This window comes from Chroicocephalus ridibundus, chromosome 8 (assembly GCF_963924245.1).
Source record: "Chroicocephalus ridibundus chromosome 8, bChrRid1.1, whole genome shotgun sequence".
Lineage (NCBI taxonomy): Eukaryota > Metazoa > Chordata > Aves > Charadriiformes > Laridae > Chroicocephalus > Chroicocephalus ridibundus.
Genome location: NC_086291.1, coordinates 53,831,421 through 53,852,863, shown reverse-complemented (window position 1 = coordinate 53,852,863; position 21,443 = coordinate 53,831,421). Strand labels below are relative to the sequence as shown.

Sequence of the window (21,443 nt, the reverse complement as noted above, 5' to 3'; positions counted from 1 at the left end):
CAGAAATAAACAACTCATGACCCCATTTGTGGGATGAGAGGAATGTAAGAAGAGAATCGTTAAAGATGGGCCAATCGGTGAATAAAAGCCTGTTTTTTAACAAGGCTGATAATTTGCTATGTCTATTAGAAGACTGTTGTGCGTTACAACATGCCTTTTTCCATAGCGTATGGAGGAAAGGAAAACCTTTGGCTCTTCAATACAGCAGCTAAAGACAAAGCCTGAGATGCAGCAGAGCACGTGTCCTGGGGGTGGTCTTCTACCCAGCGGCGTGTGGCCATGCAGGACCGCTCTGCCCTTGGCCTCTTTCAGTCCCACCAACCACACAGTGGTAAAAATCACCTCTCCTCTGGGGAGGACTCTGCAGTTTAATAGTTTTTGTACCTCTGCCTCTCTGGGAGTTTTCACAAACAGAAGGGGTTTTCTTCTGTCAGCCCAGCTCCTCTGAAGTTCTGCATAAGGTTTAATATCACCTCCTATGACCCATCAATTCAGTCGTCGTTTCCCTGGTTGCTCTAAGATGTATTGACCCATTTTTACGGCTGTGACATTACCAGTGACTACGGCCAGATATCACAGCTCAATTCACCTTCTGTTTGTGTTAACCATGGTGACCATCAGCTTTTGAGTCCCCACGTATCTACTTTGCTTGGCCACCTGTCCCCTCTCGGTGGAGATGAGTGCAGGGTGCTGGCCGCAGCGGATGATGGTAACGCAAACATAGGGAAAGTATCCGAAGCATGAAAGCCAAGCACTACTGCGATAAGTAGTGGTAGATAGCGCGCGAGTTGAGTTAATATTGAACCGGGATTGTTGCCAGGGGGGTGTGGCAGGAACAAACAAGCCAGGAGCCACCGCAGTGCGATGGACCACGTGGTGGCCACTGGAAAAGCATGGGAGGCATGCAGGGCCATGGCTTTGGTGGTGTCCAGGACCACTACAGGAGACCCTGCCATGGGGGAAGCAGGGCTCACACTGAGTCACTTCTCTACTCTCCCCAGGGTAGAAAAATAGATAGTCTTTTTATAGGACTGTGCGTATCGCCAGGGCTCCCGCGGTCCTCAGGTTTTCTTATTAATGGGGAAAGCAACAGCCCTGTGTCGGTGTCAGCAAGAAGGGGATGTCAGAGGGGCTGAGGCCACGTCTGCTAATGACTCGGAGGAGGAGGCTCCTTTTGGAGCACTCTGGGTCCTGCACAGGTGCAGACGATCAACCCCTAGAAACACAGGGCCATAAAACCATATGCCCCAAACCTGGGCAACTTCCTTCCTTTTAATTAGACCAGGTGCTGAGATGCGGTGGCAGCCTCACCTTGCAGCACTTCTGCGCGATTTGCTTGCCCACGATGCTAAAACACTTTAAATGTTGCCAGAAAACATGACCTGGAAAGCCTTCCCCTCTGCTTTATCCTTCCTGGGTGCCATTTCAGTGATATCCACATTAAAAAAAACGGCCTCAGTGAGTATACACTGCCGTCGCGTTTGGTCCAAAGGGCTGCGTAAGTATAAAAGCATCGCTTTAATAGCTTCATTTTGTATAAAATTATGCGATGTTGGGTGTTCAGGCTTGTCCCACCTGCAGCTCTGACCCGTGGCAGCAATTTCGGTTGGGAGGTGGCATTGTTATCAACTACCGTTTTCTCAAATCTGTGGAGGCTTGAAGACAACGGCGCTCCGAGAGACGTCCAAAAACAAGACAAACCAAAAATCAGGTAAATAAAGAGTTTGCAGAAGTTCACGTGTACCCCGTGGATGTGGTTCCTGGCAGGGATGCGGCAGAACCCTGAGCGTGATTCGTTCGTCCCCATGGTGTCACCATGACGTTAGCAGAGCGCGTCGCCGCCGGGAAGAGGAGTGCTCCAGGCATGAAACGCGCCAGGGGGACGGTGTCACTGTCCCCGCCTTGGCTGCATGATGGAGCACCACGGTTTCGATCGGGCTCTGCATCCCATCTTCTCCTTAGAAGAGAGACCTCTCTGGATCAGCAGATTGCTCCCGCTCAGACCTATTTTGGACAAACGAGTGATTTCCTTGCGTGTGACGTTGCTGCATAGTTTATTTACTTTTTTTGGGGGGGTAGCTAACATCCTTCTTCTCCTCTGAAGTCTGGCTTTGCCTCAGTTTCTCTCTGAGAGGAAAGAAAATACTGATCCACAAACCTGCTTCCCGCTGAGAAATCGCAGCGGCTGTTAGCAGAAGGTATTGGAAAATTAAAGGGTTTATGCGAGGGAAGAAATGCAGCTAATCCCGGCCCGGGAGCTGCTGCCCTGGCACCTGGTCTCGCCTCCCACCTCTCATTGCAGTTCTCGGTGTCCTTCTGGTACGGGACCCTGTGAGGGGGAGAACCGGCCTTTGGATGCAATGATAAAGGATAACTCTTAGGATGTGGTTGCTTCAAGGTGCCTTATAAGGGTGAGACGCCGTCAAATGGAGAATAAGGTTCCTGCTGCAGCCCTCTGCCACAGCGCGCTGCCGGGGTCCAGCTCTTCAGCCCAGCCTGGGGAAGCAGGGATCAGGCATGTTCCTCCATAAACAGCTAATTGATTACTGTCAGCCCCTGATTACACGAATCATCGAGCACATCAGGGCTGTGCAAAGCTGGGCTTATCTTGAGCCGTCATCCTACCAAAAATGGCAGCGCTGCTGCTTGGCTCTTCTGCATGGATGCGGAGGTGACCCTTGGACCTGCCGGTGGCTCGACACCCACTGAACGTGTTTTATGAGGCAAAATAAATGTTTGAGCAGAGGCAAAAAAATGCTGCCGGCCTCTGGGCATGGCCACACATGATCTGCCTGCACCGACTGGCAGATAATTGCAGAAGCACTTGGGGTTCTTCAAGGCTGAGTGTGCCCAAGGCAGAAGAGCGATGCCTGGTGCCGGGGAGCGTGATGTGCACGTGGGCTCCTCAGCTGGGGCTCATCTCCCCTCGGCCATGCGGGGCTGCTGGTGGGCTCAGGGGATATGGGGAAGGGGACCGCGCTGAAGAGGAGACTCGTGGTCCTTCCCGGTGTGATGGGGGTGAAGCAGGCCATGTCCTGACCCATGCCCACAGCCACCCGCCGGCACGGGGAGTTTGCATGCCTGTAGCCAAACTGGCCAGAGGCTCCACTGCGCAGTCTGCCTGTAGGTGTAACGCATTTTCCCCGGTTCTCCGGTAGAAAACAACCGGTTCCTTGTGTGTCTTTGGGGGGGACACTGAGCTGCCTAAAGCCAAACGACAAAAGGCCCCTTGTGCAACGCCATGCCTGAGAGCGAACAGAAAGCCAGGGGCAGAAGGGAAATGGGAACCCGTCCTGAAACGCCTCGGCTGGGGAGCGTTGGTGATGGCTGACCTCCTCGCGAGCGCGGTGCTCACCGTGCCAGGGGATCACTCGGTCCTCAGCACCTCCTGCCCGTGCCCCCGTGGCTTCCTGGGGCTCGAGCCACGGCCGGGAAACCTCAGCAAAGCCACCGATCCGCGCAGTGGGACGCCAGGCGGGGCTTCCATCGGCTCAGGTGCGAGCACAGGTTGTGCCACCACAGGACCATATCCTTCTCCCCACCGAGCGCGAGGAGCAGAGGGCACTGCCTGAGGATAACCGACCCCTTTCAGCCCTGGGCAAGTGTTTCCCAGCAGGTCTGTCTCCTCCAGCCCCTTCCCTCCTGGACCCTAAATAGGAGGTGCGGTAGGACGAGATGAATAGGGGTGGGAGGGGGGGGCACAGGGAAGGTACATCTGCACAGCGAGAACCCCCCGGGAGCTGGGAGGGGGGGGGGGGACAGTAGCAGCTCCTTGACCCTCCCGGTTATACCCCTCACTAAAAGCAACGAAGCCGGCAAAAGCAAGACTGGACGGGGTGAGGGGGAGCGGGTCTGGTCCAGCTGCCGTGGGAGCAGCCGGGGGCTCTCCTCAGCCCCACGGGAACCCGGCGGCTTTCGTGCGGGAGGGAGGGGTTAGGGACTCTGCTGCCCTTTCCTATCGCTATTTGCTTTTTGTCCTGTCAAAACTGTCCTTTCAGCAGTTTCAAATCTCAAGAGGTGTGGGGCTGGGCACGCTACTGCCATCCCAATCCTGGGAGAGAAACCTGCCCAAGGGTTAAAGTTTGAGCAACCGAGTAAACAAGGCGACTCCTCCTTCTGCATCATGTGAGCCAGGCAGAAGGTCAAGGGGAAAAAAAAAAATCATAAAGCAAGGCTGCTGCTTCGCAGGAGACCCAGTGCTCTCTGGGCAGGCTCGGAGGCACGATGCACCTCCTGCCAAACTTTTCTTTTGTCACTTGGCTGCTCCTCGTCGCTTTCCTTGGCCTCCTGGTCCTGTGAGTAGAGGCTGGTCCCCCAGGGAGACCAGGGAGGAGGAGAAGCCTGTGCCTGCAGCTGGGGAGGGGCTGGGACCATCACCCTTGGCAGGAAGCGCCCAAGGACTTGGGTTGGCGTTAAAAACTCATCCTCCATCTCCCTGTGCCACCTTCGAGGCAGAGGCGAGGGCTGATAAAGGGGGGGCTCCCCTGTGCCCTCCCCATGCTGGAAGGGAAGGAGGAGGCTGGGCTGGGAGAGAAATAGAAATGAACTTCTTAATATTTTTTTTTTTTTTTTTTTTTTGCTTTTCTCAGCAGATCCAAAAGGAGAAGTAAATTCCCTGGTTTTAACCGCAGCAGGCTCTGTTTGGCTGCAAAGGGACAGGGCTGTCCCTGGCTGGGCTGGGCGAGCGGGGAGCGGGGCGGTGGGTGATGGCCGCGGGCTGTTTGCCCGCGTGCTTGTGCCAGCAGAAGCCCCCATTTAAATAGTTATGTTGGGAAAATTGCCCTTTTGCTTATGTCGCTCAGGGGAGCTGTAGAGAGCTATACAGGCAAAAACTTAATTTTGCTGTTGTAATTTATGTCCCCGCTCGGCTGCCGTGCTGCTGTGGCTCTACCACCTGAGCACCGCAGTAGGTCTTTGCAAAGACAAACACAAGGGCAGGTCCCCGCTTGAGGACTTAATGCCTCTGAGACCTCTCTTCAGTCACCTGCGTCACAGATCTCTCATCTGTGGAACTAAATGAGATGAGAATGTCCATGAATAAAGACCTGAGGTGCCCGGGTACACCCAGGCCAGGCTACAGCTCCTTTCAGCCCTTGTCTTGGATCAAAATATATCCTGAATTATCTTGTATCCCAAGTGATCCTGCATTTGTTGCAGGAGGAGAGTATCCTCAGGAGGTCTGCTGCTGGTGGTCCATAATTTCAGCTTTTTCTGGGAGAAGGGAACCAGCTGTTTAAGCTGTTCGCCGTGCTCAGGATGAAGAACCTTCTCTTTTCATTGTGTAAAAGCATCTAACGTGCTCTTTGCTCGACAGCTATGGGATATGGCCCTTCCGGGCCTTCAAGAAGCTGGGCATTCCCGGGCCGCGGCCTCTGCCGTTTTTTGGGACTTTCCTGGAGTACCGGCAAGTGAGTACCGGCAGCTGCTGCTCCGTAGCTGCCTTCCATTCTTACTTGTATCTGGGGCTGCTTTTCCCATCCTTTGGGCATCTCTTTCCTCTGCCCTTGACTCAACCAGATGGAAATGGTTCTTTCAGGTAGGAAAGCTCTTTGGACCCACAGAGAACACAAAAATTACTCTTAGGGTCTGTTTGACCTGAATGAGGTGGTCTGCGTTTTTTCAACTACTTTGTAATTTAAGGTATTAGTTTCTCCCTGGATTTCTACCTGCTCCCCAGCAGCTGAAGTTCTGTTGGAAGTACGGAAAAAAAAAATAAAATATATTGGACAGATGCCTAGGAGTGCTGATCTCTGAGAGCTGCGTGTTTCTTTGTGTCATCCCCACGAAGAGGCTGAATTAGCCCCAGCGATGCCCCATCCAGCCACTTGCTGTTGGGCCAGCCTGAGACTAAGCCAGGCGGATAGATTTCTGAATAAAAAATCAAAATATTATCTGGTTAGCAAACCTTAACTAATAAGTAGGTAGTAGCTGATCCTCTGTAACTCACTGCAAGTGCAGAACAAAATGTGCTAGCTTCAATGAAAGAGGTGTTTTAGCTTGTGTTTGCTGGGCTTACAGCACGCGTGTGGTCTCTTACTAATGGTTTAGTTGATGCATGGTGAGCGTTATGTGTCCCGTAAGTTTCATCCTTAGATGTAACGTCGGTTAAAACCCTAATGGAAACAAAGCAAAACACAAAAAAGCCGTCCTCAGTCCGGTTCGGTAACCGCAGTGGAAGATCTCATGAGGACAAGGCGGCAGCAGCTCTAACGCGTTGGGCGGAAGATGAAAGGACACCCTGGGATCGAGTTCCGCCTGATAACTCTGCTCAGGCTAAAACTGCGTACCCTGTCGTGCCCCGGCTTCATTACATTTTTACCTCGGGTTAGGCTAGTGGAAGTTGAAAGTGCTTCTTTTTTTTTTTTTTTTTTTTTGTCCTCTCTGCTCTCTTTTTTCCCCCCAGTGCAAATGTCCCCTAAGTGTCTACGTGACTCTTAAGAGCTACCATGCACCACCCCCCCCCAACCCCTGCCACTTTCAATGGGTCTGTGGGATGCCCCTCACTGCCAGCTGTGACCTGCTTTGATCCCTCCTCGCTGACAAACTCTTCATTTCGCCTTTCTTCTTTTGCAGGGAATCCTGCAGTTTGATCAGAAGTGCTTTGAAAAATATGGTAAAATCTGGGGGTGAGTTTCTTGCTGCAGAACAAAAACTGCCTGTTTGGGGTGCTCTGCCGCCCCAGAATAGAATGGAAAAAGGTACGTTGCCACCACGTCTCAGCACTGTAATTCCAGCAGTGACAGCTTGGGAAAATCCAGGTTCACCACTGGGAAAGTCTCCAGCCAGCTCTCGAAGGCTTCTTTCCTGCTTGGATTTCATAGAATTGTAGAATGTGTCGGGTTGGAAGGGACTTTTAAAGGCCATCTAGTCCAACCCCCCCTGCAGTCAGCAGGGACATCTTCAACTAGATCAGGTTGCTGAGAGCCTCATCCAGCCTGGCCTTGAGTGTCTCCAGGGATGGGGCCTCCACCCCCTCTCTGGGCAACCTGGGCCAGTGTCTCACCACCCTCAGTGTAAAGAACTTCCTAATGTCTGATCTAAACCCGCCCTGCTCTAGTCTAAAACCATTGCTCCTCATCCTCTCGCTCCATGCCCCTTCAGTACGGTGCAGGGCTGGGACGATGGTGGCCAGTTTGGGGGTCATTTGTTTGCATAAGCTTTGAAAATAGCCTTTTTTTTTTTTTTTTTCTTTTCCCCTTTGGGAGCATTAAAAACTAAACAGCGGTGTTAGTGACCTCAGGGCCGAGGAAACTTGTTCCGCAGGGAGCCCGGGGAGCTCCCCTCGTCCTCCGACACCCGCCAAATCAGCGCGGCCATCCCTTTGTCTCCCAGCTCCAGAGGCATTAGCGAGGGAAGGCGCCGATCGCGCCCCAGCCACGCAGCCTGCCCGGAAAACCCCCACTGCGTGGTGTCAAACCGAGCCTCCTGCCTTTGGAGCCGCTCTTCGCCCGTCTGGAGCGGAAAGCAAGCGGCAGGCTGCCGCGGGGTCTGTCGTCTCGGCCCCTGCTTCTCCCTAAGCCGGGGCACCAGCTGCCTTTCCGCCTGCCGCCCCGCTCCCCCCGCCGCGCCGGGTGTGCGCTGGGGCCTCTCGTCGTGCTTCTCTTGAGAACCTCTCAAACCCAAGCAGAAGCGTTGTGCCAAATAAATCCTCGGAGGCTTCATGAAAACTAGTGCATTTTTATTTATTATTTTTTTTTCTTCCCCCGAATGACTAAATGTTCTCAAGCCTCTTGACGATGGCAAGACAGGTGAGTTTTCCCCCTCTCATTGCCTCGTAGGCCAGGCAGGGACATCTCCTTACCCCACAGGTAGGCTTTTCAGCGTGGATTTAGTGACTCCAGCTACCTGCTACAGAAACAGCTCAGACAGCCCAAGTGCAGGGGCTCAGCGTCGTGGCAAAAGCTGCCTTTTATCTAAACCCACGCTGCTTTGGCAACTCTTTAGTACCACAGACGATTGCTAGAGATGCTCGCGCTGTCTGTGTTTGGCACTTTCTTTCCCTTTCTCCTGTTTTACTACGTAATAAAGCAGTTTCAGCCTCATCCCTTCGGCTGTTTTGTCAGAGGGGACTCAGCTGGCCCCAACCCTCTGGGCTCGAGCCGGCGATGTGCAGGGCTCCGACCGCAGACAACGCCGGCTGCTTTTGCTCCAGCTGACCGCGAGCGATGGACTGACTGTGGGTTTCTCTTGGCTTAGGATTTTTGACGGCAGGCAGCCCGTGCTGGTCGTCCTGGACACCGTCCTCATCAAAAACATCCTGGTGAAGGAGTGCTATAACATTTTCACCAATCGCCGGGTAGGTACCTAGTCCCGTGCTCTGCTCTCCAGTGCAGGGCGCGTGCGGCAAGAAAGAAGGAGTTTCTTCTTGGCTTCTGTTCTCCTTCTCTGAGCCCTTCAGCAAGTAGTTGCTCTCTGTTTATTGCCCCGGTTTATTGATGGTACCAACAACCTTGATGGTACCTCTGTTAGGGAGGTGTAGAGGCCACTCTGGCTGGGACGCTGGGACATCAGCCTGGATGTAACCTAGGGCTGATGCCAATTATGACTCTTACGCTTTTGTTTCCATTTCTGTTGTTTGCTGGTAGAGCTGACTTCAGGGGCCAAGTCGGCACTCCATGGTGGGTATTTTTTTGCATTTCTGTTGGGTGGAAAGGGGTTGGAAACCTTCACCCGTCTGCTTGTCTAACCCTGTCCCTTTTGCTGTAACGTTCTCCCTGTGCAGAACTTTGGTCTGAACGGGATCCTGGATTCCGCCGTCAATGTGGCTGAGGATGAGAAGTGGAAAAGAATTCGCACTATCCTGTCTCCAACCTTCACCAGCGGGAAGCTGAAGGAGGTAAAGCAGAGGCCACCGGTACTTTGCATCAATAGCCAGGGGATGATTGGGCTGTTTCAGAGTACAAACCTTCCCCTCAAACAGGGAAGTCGCCCCGTTTGTCAAGACCACGTCCATTAGCACTGTTTGTTGGGAGCAGTTCAGCAACATGGCGCCTGTCTACCGTCATGGGGAGGGGGTCAGGAGAAGGGTATGGGGGATGAAATGGCACGCAAGGTGCTACAAGCTGAGGCTGTTGGCCCCATGACCTGTGTTTCCTTCTTGCTAAGCCTAACACTCAGACCAAGGGTGCCCGTTTTCCGTGTGCTCAGGAGCTATGTTCCTTTCCTGCTAGAGTGGGTGCTTAGCTGGAATGGGAGCTGCGTGTGGATTATGGGAGGAGAAGCTCGCTCAGTCCTAGTCGAATGAACTCTGTGGGCTGGTTATTAAGATGAGAGAAAGCAATGCCTGAGGCCTGGAAATGATACCTTCCCCTTGCCTGCCCTCCCTCTGCGAGCCAAAGGCTTGGCAAGGCACAGGCGGCAGTGCGGAATTGCCCAGCCGCGTTTGGTGGAGGTGAAAGTGCCAACAGTGTCCTCTGCTTTGGTTTGCGTTTCAGATGTTCCCTGTCATTATTCACTATGGTGAAAAACTGGTGAAAAACATTGAGAAGAAAGTGGCTAATGGTGATGTTGTGAACACAAAGGAGTGAGTAGCTATGTGGGGCTGACAGGAAAGAGTTTGTATTCAGCGTGGGGAAAGGGGCACACAGAGAGAGGGTTTGGAGACCCTTTTCCACACAGATCCCTTGTCAGCTATGGCCATGGGCATGGTATGTTCCTCAGCGGTGGCCTTGCTCTGCTCTGCTCTGCTCAGTCTGGGTAGCTGTGCTCTGTTTCCCACTTCATTTTACTGGAGATACACTTTGAGGAGCGGGTAGGGCCTGTTCCAGAAGGCCCGCAAGATGTGGTGTTCTTGGATGTAATTTTTACAGACGGAAAACAAAATACAATCTTTGTTAACCCAGGCTGCAGTTCAGTGCTTTCCAACTGCAGCCTAAGTTTTTGGTGCTGAGAAAAATTGAGGGATGAATGCAACTGGGGAAGCTTGGGAGAATATAACGATGGTTACTGCCACATCAAGATAGGACCTACTATGTTAGGACTCTGCTCTGAGTCCTTGATTACAAGAGATTCCCTCTCTCAAGGATTGTTCCTAGATGGGCTTTTATTCACTACGCTGGTTGGGTTCATCTCATTCACTCCCTCTTCTTCTCTACCTAGCATTTTTGGAGCCTACAGCATGGATGTGGTGACCAGCACTTCTTTCAGTGTGAATATTGACTCCATGAGCAACCCCAGTGACCCCTTTGTCACCAACATTAAGAAATTCCTCAAATTCAGTTTCCTAAACCCCGTGTTCGTGTTCTTAGGTATGACACACCTCGTCTCATCCAGCCCTGAATCCATGTCAGAGGTGGTAACCACCTGGATTTCCTGGTAGCTCCCTTAGTAGCTTTGAGTCCTGTTTGACAAAGATGCTCAACACTTTGCAGGATTAGATTTACCCTCCCAGATCTGCAGAAATATTTCCTCAGGAAAACCACAGGCAAGATTTGTACAGCCTGTGCGGGTCTTTGCAGGATCCTCCTACAGGCAGAGACCCTGTTTGCAGAGAGGCGTTGGAGACCTTCTCTGCCAGAGAGCTGCGCTTAGCGTGGCATTGCGGCCATACAGTGACACACGGAGGAGATTCTCAAGTGCTATTGCATGCCAGCCGTGGTTAGGTAAAAAGAGAGCTGAAGGCAAGAAAAAGCAATTTTTGGAGTCAGGGCCCAGATTTACCCCTCTCCTTTCTATGCTTTGTGCCAGTTTTGAGTTTCTTGGGCCCCTTTGAGCTAAAATATGTTGTTCTTTTCTCTCCTTTTAGTGTTGTTCCCCTTTGTTATCCCAGTGCTGGAAAAGATGAATGTTACTCTGTTACCCTCAGAAGTCATAGACTTCTTCAGTGCAGTCTTCATAAAAATGAAGAAGGAACGGGAAAAGGGTGGCAGCAAGGTGAGTCCAGCGCACATAGCCTCTTCTCTTCCCTGTGCCGTCCTTCTGAGTGCAGGAGGGACCTGGTCACGTCTTCAGAAGCTGTGGCGTATCGCCTGCTCTCCATAACAGCTTCCAGCTCATCAAACGCGGGGAGAGCCAGAACGTGCCCTGCCTAGGCTTCCACGTGGAGAAAGTACCTGTGTTCATAGAGGGTCTCCAGACTGAACCTCAACATGCACTGCAGCCACAAGCCTGCTGGTGGGGCTGCAAATGGAGCAGGCGTTTCAGCAAGGAGCTGGTGCGGGACAAGGTTTGTCTCCTCCTTACCCAGATCTTTTCTGAATGCCTCTGTTTCTCCCCAGAACCGGGTTGATTTCCTGCAACTCATGGTTGACTCGCAGAGCTCACACGACAGCTCCAAGTCTGCTGAGACCGACTCGTACAAATGTACGTCTTAAAATCTGTCCTCCTCTCGGTAGGAAGCATGGTAGTTCCTCATGCGGTTAAAGGAAGGAAGGAGGAGAGGATTTTAGACATTAATCCTACAGGAGATTCAAGGTCTCGGTAGTGAGGCTGTAATGATGCTTATCACACGTCAGCCATATTTTATTATACCCCATTTCCTGGGATAAATCTGTTTGTGCGACAAAGAGCAAACAGGGCGAATACCTCCTTACTCCCATTTCTTATTTTATCTTCTCTGAAGGCCAGCAATGTTGTCTGTATTCCATAAAGCCCACAAAGCACATACGCTGCACGTACCTTGGTCGTCTGTGAGCTTGTCTCTGTTCCTCATCCTAGGAGAACTGTGAGATTTAGAAAATAATGTCTCAGCCAAGGCACAGCCCCAGTCCACCAACCCCAGTCAAGGACGGATGCTTGTAAGCTTTTGAGGTGCAGGGAGAGGGTATTTGTACGACACCCTGCACTGCATCCCGCGTCCTGGCAGTGCTTGGACACTACTGCGGTACCAGCGTTAAATCCTGTATTGTCCTTGTTACCGCTGACACATTATGCTCAGGGCCACTAATCCCTCAGCAGCGCAAGGCTCACCTCATGGCTTAGAGGAGCTGCTGGGCATCTCTTCATCGCTAACTTCTCCTGGCATGTGCCCTTATATTTTTTGGCCCAGGAGAATGGTCCCAGAAGATAGCAGATAATCAGGCTCAGGCTGCACGTACCTTGGCTGTGCTCTTAAAGAAAGCAACATGGTACTGCTGATCTTGACAGCAGTTTTCTGGCTGTACAACAGTGCCAGATCCACCCCTTTGTGGTAGCAGAAGGCTAGCTGATGGTTTCCTTTCCAACTGACGAGCAGTTATGAATAGTGTTACCTAGATTGAAGAGAGGGATCCTGAAAAACCAAGGGTTAATCACTGTAGTTTTCAGCTTCTTTCATGTGCTTCTATGCCTCTATTCAGCATTAAGCGATGAGGAAATTCTGGCCCAGGCTCTTATCTTTGTCTTTGCTGGCTATGAGACCACCAGCTCCACTCTCAACTACATAGCGTATAACCTGGCCACCCACCCCGACGTGCAGCAGCGACTCCAGGACGAGATTGATGCAAACCTGCCCGACAAGGTAAGGGAGGGTGGGGAGATGCTGGGGTTGTTCCCACCTGTGCCTTGTAGACCTCGAGCCAAAAGCCAGGTTGGAAACAAAACGGAGTGGAGGAAGTGCTGGCACTGGGACTTCCCCCTCTCCGGTCTCTGATGCCTGAAGGGGAAGCGTTGTGGGGGTGTTGGGAAAGGGGTTGGAGTCTCGTGTTTGTTGCCATCCTGATTCCTCTCCCCAGGCTACTCCCACGTACAACGCCATCACGCAGATGGAGTACCTTGATATGGTGGTGAACGAATGCCTCCGGCTCTTCCCCATTGGGGGCCGGATTGAGAGGGTCTGCAAGAAGACGGTGGAGATCAATGGTGTGACTATTCCAAAGGGCATGGTGGTCATGATCCCAGTCTACGTGATGCATCGTGACCCAGAGTACTGGCCAGAGCCAGAGGAGTTCAGGCCTGAGAGGTGAGGGCCGGGCGGGGGTCGATAGCTGCGCGCTCAACCTCAGCCCAGGGAGTGGAAATAGCAGCAAAAGTGGGGAATGCATGATTATAACATTTAAATTAGGCATTTATCATTGTCTGACATCTAGTCCCAGCATTACCGTGAGGGGAGTTTTATGATCTACATCCATAAACTGTGCATGGAATTTAATTAACTGTATTGAAGGGAGCGACAGTGAGAGCAGCTCCCAGCAGCTGTAGCACTGAGGGGTTTATGGCCAGATATTAAAACAAGAGCCATTGGGTGACTGGCACGATGCCGTGCAAATCAGCAGTGGAAGGGCAAAGACGGGTAGGAAATAAAACTTAATTTTTCAACCCAAGTTATGAAACAATCCTTGCTTAGGAGCCTCTGTCAGACCCCGCGAAATGAGGCAACAGTCCAAGGCAGACCTGGGAGACCCTGGGCCCGCTAGTCTTCAGGTGACCACGAAGACGTTGAGGCTTGGTCCAGAGAGAGCAGGACCAGACCTGTGCCCTTGCACCAGGAGTTGAAATACCCCTGGAAGCTAACCCTGGTGTGGGGATGCGGCGACCTTTGGGACAAAACGTGGCAGCGGCATCAGGCAGAAGTTAGGGAGGGAGATGGGTGCTGCTGAAATCACCTGTGGACCCCTATGGTCCCCTTGTGTTGACTGCAGAAGGAACCACCCAAATGGGAGTACTCCGGCAATGGGCGGGTTACACCAGTTGCTCCAGTAGCTGCGTCCTAACGCCGGTTGGCAAACTGGGCGTGGGTGGCTGGATGGGAGCTCTTTCGGGATGACTTGCCTTGCTGGGAGTTCATCAGAGAGATGTGCTGGTGTCTCAGAAGCGAGATACTTCACTGCTGACTTAGCATGGCTGGGGTTTGTACCTGGACCTCATGCACCGGGAATGAAAAGCTTTCTGACATGAAAACCAACTGATCACTGAGAAGTATTACTGAAAATGCTCGGTGGCAAGTTTCTCTGTGAAGCCGATTGTTCTTCCCTGTTTTTCATGATGAGGAGAGGAATGGCTGGCGTGTCTCAAAAGCAACCCTCCCTTTAGTCACGCAGGGGGAGAACGCCTTTGTGTTCGCGCAGTCCTTTGATCTAAAGGGAAGACGTGAAGCTGTAGACCGGTGTGTTTTAGGGTTTGAAATCTGGGTTCAGTTTTTGAGCTGAGAGGGAGTTCTGAGGAAAGAGTAGTTATGAAATCCATTAGCATATTTCAGGTGTTCCCTGCTCACCTGATGCACCTGGAGATGCACAGCCAACTCCGAGCAGCAGGATAAAAGCAGAAGCATAAGGCATCTATTGAGACAGGAATAAGGGACTTAGCTGGGTTCTTCTAATACGCACAAAAACACAAAAAGCTTTTGCCTTCCCAGACCCCTTATCACTTCAGATCTGAAAGCTTGACGCATCCTGGAACAGTAGCTCTTTCTAACTTTATTTCCTTTTTGTGATCAGGTTCTCTAAAGAGAGCAAGGAGTCTATTGACCCCTACACCTTCCTGCCGTTCGGGGCTGGCCCCAGGAACTGCATAGGAATGAGGTTTGCTCTCCTCACCCTGAAAGTGGCCGTGGTCGTCCTCCTGCAAAACTTCTCGTTCAGAACCTGCAAAGACACTCCGGTGAGGATACGGGATGATGTGGTGCGTTGTCCGCCCGTTAGTCCCGCTGAGGTGGTCCTGCGCCCTCTCTTTTGCCTGCATCTCTGGGCAAACAGGGAATGTCTCACGTGCATATTAAATACCTCTCTTCCCCAAGGAGTTCAGAGACCACTGAACCTTCCCTGCAGACTCGGGTTTTACTACTTCACACAGAGACCGGGGAGGAAGATTTCACTGTGGATTAGAGAGGCATATGGGAATAACTGCATTTCAGTCTTCTCAGCTAATTTAAATGGTTCACCACACGTTACTGATACATTTTTTTTTTAAGCCTCTACAGAAGCAAATTTAATATTGGTGGAATATGCCAGGCTGAGATCCCTGAAGTCCTCTGCCTCTCTTTGGGTGCACCTAAGTTGTGGGGTGCTGGCTCCCACACGGTGCCCTGTCCTTCTGCCTTGACCCGGCGTAGGAAAACCCTTCTCCAGAGAGCAGCAAGGGAACATCCCCCCCGCCCGCTCCGAGGCTGCGCTTTGCAACCCAAACGTGGCTATTCTCTGTGAGAGACACCAAAATTCATCCCTTATGGGCCACCAGGCAGTCTCGAAAGGGCAACAATTTTTGAGCAAGCGCAAGCTGAGCTAAATTTGAATTGGCGACCCCCTCCCCCTTTGAGGCTCTGCAGGATCCCACCAGGTTTGGGGTTTGCCCCAGATCCCCATGAACGCCGCATGCAGAACTGATGGGACAGGCCCTGCAGGACGGGGCTGTTTGACATAAAGTAAATGCAATGGCCGTTGGGAATGATACGTCAAGCAAGCCCTCCCGAAAGCTCGGCGACTCCCCGCCACTCAGAGGCAGGTAGCGCTATGTTTGGTGTTAGTTTCGACCCAGCTTTCTGCATCCAGTGCTGCGAAGGGCTGTGCCGCGAATACCTTTCGTTCACGAGGCGAGCTTGGGAAAGCAGAGCGGAGGGGGCAGCAAGTGTGTTCAAAGGACATTTGTTGTAAGAAACAGAAAAATCCTTATTAAATTATGACTTGGCACGGGCGCTCAGCTGGAATCTCTGCAGATTCAGATTGCAACTCAACTAGTAACCTGGAGGTGAAAGACTGTAATAGTCCATTAACAATGCAGTGACCTATCCACCCTCCCCCAACTCTAATGACATTTTTCTAGTCCTCTGCAATCCATAAAATTGATTCTTTTTATAACTGCCTTTAATTAAAAGGAGACAAGTTAAATATGTATTGTATTACTGGTGCCCATAGGTTTATGGGGCTCTTTCAGCCCTTTTTCCTACAGAAGATGTCATGTACATCAGATCAGAGCGGGAGGGAAAAATTCATGCCGGAACATCCCTTTGGAATATGTATGTGGAAGCTGCAGCCTCCTCTCGCTCCTCCACTGATGACACACTGGGCTTCGAGCCACATTGCTTAAATTGCCTGAAACAAAGCTTAGTGGGATATGGGGCTTTTAATGCAGCTTGTCGGGCTGGGGGTGCATTACCCTTGTCCTGATGGGGAGAAGGAGAACAGGGATACGAGCAGCGTCGAATTGGCGGAGGAGACTTGGTAAAACACTCTTCCCTCCCCTGCAACTTGACTCCCTCCAACCCCAGTTTTAAATGTTCTTTTTATTGAGATTTCCAGCCCACCCCAAGGGAGCCTGTCGCTCTTCTGTGTGAGGATGCTTTTTCTTTGGTACTCGGCCTGAGCAGCAATCTAACTTTCGTTATTTCCCGGAGAGCTTATTGCTCCTCCACCTCCCGTTGCGATCCAGCCCCCCTTAGCGCTGACACACTTCAGCGTTAAACCAAATGGCACCGCGGGCCCCTCCTCAGCCGCGGCTCCCCTGATGGATTTTGGCTGCTTTTCCCTCCACGTGCAGCCTGTTGGTCAGTGCACCGAGCTCTTCCCACCGTGCTATGCGAAAGTCAGAATTCACTAACGTGTTTATTCGAGCTGAGGGTGATTAAACCCCAGCTCATATCTGTTTTGCATGAGCAATAGCGATAGTCCTGCTATAAGTACATCTGCAAGTCAGGAAACGCACCAAAAACAAGGGGGGGCTGAGATGTATGTGGGCCGTAGGGGTCCTGTCAGTGTCGTAACTGTCCTTTTTCCCAGCTTATGTGGCTATTTTAATATTTTTTTCCTCCTGCTCAAGGTCCCACTGGTTCTGGACACGAAAGGTTTCATGCAACCCAAGGAGCCCATCGTCCTGAAGATGGTCCCCAGAGGCCATGCTGATCTGAAGAAGTGAAGGAAGCGGGAACGGATCAGGGACTCTTGTTTGATGGCGCCTCCTCTGACTCTCCAGAGGAGACCCAGACTGACGTGTGCGCTTCAGAAATGTCCGTGGTGCAAACCCCCAATTTCACAACAGGGCGTTAGGGGTTTGGCCCAGGGTAATTACATGAGCATTATCCTAATGAAAATTAGCCCCAGATCCCGCTGTTCCCGATCACAATAGGCATTTTGCGAGACCATTTGCACTTTTTTTCTCTCCCTCTGAAGAAGCACTTTTCTCAGCAATTTGATTCCAGACTCTGTCAGTCTCTTCTGGCAGTGTAATTTAAATCAAGATAGGGAGAGAAAATTGCTCATACTTAAGTAATGCTACCCTTGCTCCTGTTCCTACTGCCTGCTGGGTGACTCCGTATGTCTTCTGGTTTTATTCTCCTGGGAGTGCAGAGTTGTCCAGGGCTATTTCCTCAGCTGGTTGCTACGACCCTAACAAGTGTTAGAGTGGTCACATCCTTGCAGGAATGAATGCCTGTGGCAAAGTTTCTGATGCTGATTTATTGAGATTTTCTTATGATTTTAGATGGCTTTTGCGTGATGCGGATTGCAGATGAGTTGAGTGGAGCAGCCCAGAGACAAGCAGTTGCCCCGACTGGCTGGAGATGTGCAGAGTGGGAGAGAAGTGCCCCGCACGTGTTTCCTGATTGTTTGATTATTTTACTGCGGGCGTGCAGACATCCCCCGTAGATGGATTGTCAACAGAGGCACCATCTATGCTGCTGTCATGACACCTTTTGGTCTCTGATTTCTATTAGGCCACTTGTAAGACCGAATTAACTGAATTAATAATGATGCAGAGTGCAGCACTGAGAGCCTTCAGGTGTCCTGGAGAACCCTAGTCTGGAAGAAAGGTGTTGCCTTTGGCTAATGTGAGCTGGAAGGTCTTGCTAGACTGCCATTTTTGTAGATTCTGGAAGACCTGTATGCTCACATTTCATATTATTCCTCCAGGAAGTGCTACTGGAGGGTTAACTGCAATAAAAAGCTCCCTTACCTCTTCTGTAACCAGCTGATGCCAGTCTCTGATTCTGTTCTTTCCTCTATACACAAGTGGATACGCAAGTGAAGGTAGATTTAGATTGGATCTCAGGAAGAAATTCTTTGCTGTGAGGGTGGTGAGGCACTGGAACACGTTGCCCAGAGAAGCTGTGGCTGCCCCGTCCCTGGAGGGGTTCAAGGCCAGGTTGGACGGGGCTTGGAGCAACCTGGGCTGGTGGGAGGTGTCCCTGCCCAGGGCAGGGGGGTTGGAACTAGGTGATCTTTGAGGTCCCTTCCAACCCAAACCATTCTATGATTCTATGAGTCTAACTGTAGGTCTCATAAGTCATTGGCCAGACAACGATGTGGACTCATCACCTTTCCCAGATGGGCTGGGCTCCTTTGGTGGGATCCTCAAAGGAGATCCTCCCTCTGCCTCAAAAATCAGTGCCACAGAGCAGAGACAGAAGTTCTCTTTTGCAATTCATTCTTCCACTGGCCTTGTAGCATCACAAATTACTGAGGGTTTGGTCTCGCCAGTCTCAGCCAAGCATTTGTCGTTCTCTGAAAGTAGAGGGGTTCGATTCCAGCATCTGCTCCATGCTGCAAACCACCTGACCTCGTCCTGGGTTCAAAGTGCTCTCCGTGCTCCCTCCTGAGCTCCTCATGCACCTACGTCAGTGCACCCTTCCACTGGAGGACGTCTTCTGCTTCCAAGCTGTCAAAGTTCAGCGCTGGGTGAAATACGTGCATGTGCGTCTACAGCTAACCCAGCCACCACCACCTACAGTGCTGCTTGCGTTCCTGCAGGATGAAAACTCATTATGCCTCGGATGAATCCAAGTCACTACCTCATGTGTATCGTCAGTAGGAAGAGCTGCTTCTGGCGATGTGGAGTTTGAGGTACCCCAGTCCAAAAATAAATGGCTGAGCAGAAGCATTGCTGGTGCGAAGTCGTTACCATTGCGAAATTGGGCTTAGGAACTTCAGTCACTACACAGCAGTTTTCATCTTTCTTTTATATTCTTACACATAGATAGATAGATAGTATATTATTTTTATATTTTCTCCCTATATCTTTTAGGAATTGTATAGAAAACCCCCAAAGAGATATAATAACCTTTCTGCAATTTAATTTAATCAGGTTAAATTCCCCAGAGAAAAACACCCTTGACTGGAAGTGTAGGGGAAGAGCAGGGCTGCTTCTCTGGGGAGTCACCCATGAGCTGGGTGAGAGGGTTAGAAGATTCCCAACAGCTCTGTCAGCCACGGCTTCCCCTTCTGCCTTCGTCACCTTCAGCAGCGCAGCTCCCTTCCGCCACCAGTGTACAAAAGTGACAACTCGTCTTTGTTTTCAGCTGTTACCGTCCCCTTTTTAAAAGCCGTGGCACTGTGTTTGACTGTGATGGCGCATCTCAGGGGAGAACGGCAAAATACAGAAGCAGTCAGAGCCCTGGAGAGAAAACAGCCAAAAAGTGCCTGCACCGTCACAGCGGTTCATAAAAAGGGGCACGGAAAATCCTCAGGTCCCTGCCTTGAGAGGTGACCGAGAAGATGAGGGTGACGAAGTCACACACAGTGTCACAGGTCAGGGATGAATTAATAACCTCGCTGGGGCGAAGGCCGTAGCTTGCCCGGTGGCAGCGAGGGAAGGGTTTTGCCTCCCCGCTCCATGCCTGTGTTGGAATTAATCACTCCCATACAAATGTCAACACTACGGAAAACATCCTTCAGGATAATCTCTCTCACAAAGCTGCTTAACATTTTGGTAATATACAGTTCACTTGCAGGTGTCAAAGGATTTCAGCCTCTCTCATCTCTGTTCAAAGGCATCTTCATCTGCCGGCACCCCGCGCCGATGCAGCGGGCGCGCAGGGGGCTGCGACCGGCAACGCCGACGTGCCCGCGGAGAGGCCCACCGGCAAACGCACGGCACGGCTCCATCTCCCGGCACCTGCACGGGATCCTGGCAAGGGACGACACGATGTCGAGGCGTGCCAGATCTCCTCTTCGTTCTGCTGAATTCATCCGTGCACCAGAGCAGAGAGTGCGCACCTTCGCCAGCTCCCGCTTGTCCCGGGGGGAGGTTTGCCGTCAGATTTTGGCTTCGTGGAGTGGCTGGGGGGGACCTTGCAGTGGGGAGTTGCTCGGATGCTGTGAGTTTTCCAGCAGGCCCAGTACATGGGACGCTGCTTCTTGGCTTCATTCCAGGCTGAGCGGCTATTTGGAGGGTGTTCTGTGTCAACCCTTTCTGGGCCGATTTCCAGTGGTAACGAGCAGCCACCGCTCCCCCGTAGCCAGAGGGAAATAAAGCTGTGCTCTTCAACAGCCGCGTGCCTCAGTTTACCCACACGTCAAATTATTTTTAAAGTTCTTTACAGTTTAGGCAATCGTGAACCTTATATATAACCATAAGGTAGACTGCGGGCCTACCTTATGTCATGCTTTGATTCAGATCACAGCAAGGTCACAGAGGGAGTCAATGGGTTTCCTTAGGGTGCCACCAAAGCAGAAGTGCTTCAGGAGCTCATCTAACGTTGGAACAGGCTACCCAGAGATGTGGTGGAATCGCCATCCCTGGAGGTATTTAAAAACCAGGTAGATGCGCTGAGGGACGTGGTTTAGTGGTTTTGGCAGTGTTAGGTTAATGCTTGGACTCAATGATCTTAAAGGTCTCTTCCAACCTAGATGATTCTGTGATTCTATAACACGCTCCAGCTGCTGACAGCTGGAAGCAAGTCCTCTACTCCCCCTAAAAAACATATAGGATGAATATAGCGCGCCCAGCACCGACTCCTCCGCTTCCCCTCCTATAGCGCAGCACTGATCCCTGGCATAAACACAGCTTCAGCTCAGCAACAGCTCCTTCTGCACGGATAGTCCACCATCAAGTTGTGTCATTCAAATCTGGCCCCGTTCGCTCGGGCTTCTATTATTTAGGCTTGTTTCAAGCAAGAGCATCCACTTGCACTTAACACGGTGCTCACTCGTTGAAGTCGTATCGCTGCTGGGCTTAACACGGGAGAGCTTTGTTGGCTCTTGGTCCTCTCCCATGGCTGCGGGAGGTCCCCAGGCCGGTCGTGGGTAGAGTGGTCGTTCCTGCCACAATTTGCAAGACGCTTGGAGCTTTCCTGACCCAGACCTGGTTTGCATAGAGGTTGTCTGTATTATTGCTGCTGGCGCTGTACCAGGCCCGCTGGTGAAGAGAGATAGGCCTCCAGAAACTCTTATTGAATGCTCGATTCAGTTAAAATCGATGGAATAATCAGCCCGCAGAGTCTGCCCAAAGGTCAGGAAGCAGCGATTTTTTCCTGCAGCGGCTTTGGTCCGGAGCTATTGTTTTAGGGTGAGGATTGCGAGCAAAAGCTCTCCAGCAGGTAGCTTATAAAAGTGTTATGACTGCTGGTATTAAGCTGACAGGCTAACGTAACGAGCGCATAACAAGCTCTCCTAAAATAGAGATGTAAATTCTTCGCAGCGCTCTTATTCCTTGGACAACTCAAAAACGCTCTGGGGATGGACACGGTGCAGGATGGGCTGGCGTCCTGCAAGCCAACATGCAGAAGAGCCTCAAAGAGGAGCCCACCGTCGTGGAGAAGGTAGAGGATGCCAGGAGAAGGAGTGCCGGGCCATGGGATGGGATTAGGTCGGATGACCCCCACT

At 51.6% G+C, this 21,443-nt stretch overlaps 1 protein-coding gene across 2 annotated transcripts; it reads left to right on the top strand.

The window, feature by feature from the left end:
* Positions 1 to 4,154: 4,154 nt before the first annotated feature.
* LOC134519887 (cytochrome P450 3A24-like) lies at positions 4,155 to 18,676 on the top strand. 2 transcript variants are annotated; one of them, XR_010072321.1, is made up of 14 exons: positions 4,155 to 4,295; positions 5,315 to 5,408; positions 6,574 to 6,626; positions 8,197 to 8,296; positions 8,723 to 8,836; positions 9,435 to 9,523; positions 10,099 to 10,247; positions 10,745 to 10,872; positions 11,217 to 11,301; positions 12,276 to 12,436; positions 12,651 to 12,877; positions 14,352 to 14,514; positions 16,666 to 16,906; positions 17,326 to 18,676. XR_010072321.1 is itself a non-coding variant. In XM_063344653.1 (13 exons), the coding sequence occupies exons 1-13, from the start codon at positions 4,225 to 4,227 to the stop codon at positions 16,759 to 16,761; spliced, it is 1,530 nt and encodes a 509-aa protein (XP_063200723.1). In that variant the 5' UTR covers positions 4,155 to 4,224; the 3' UTR covers positions 16,762 to 17,287. The 2 variants fall into 2 exon arrangements, 1 of the variants encoding a protein (XP_063200723.1); XM_063344653.1 differs by lacking the exon at positions 17,326 to 18,676 and having other exon boundaries at positions 16,666 to 17,287.
* The last annotated feature ends 2,767 nt before the right edge of the window (positions 18,677 to 21,443 follow it).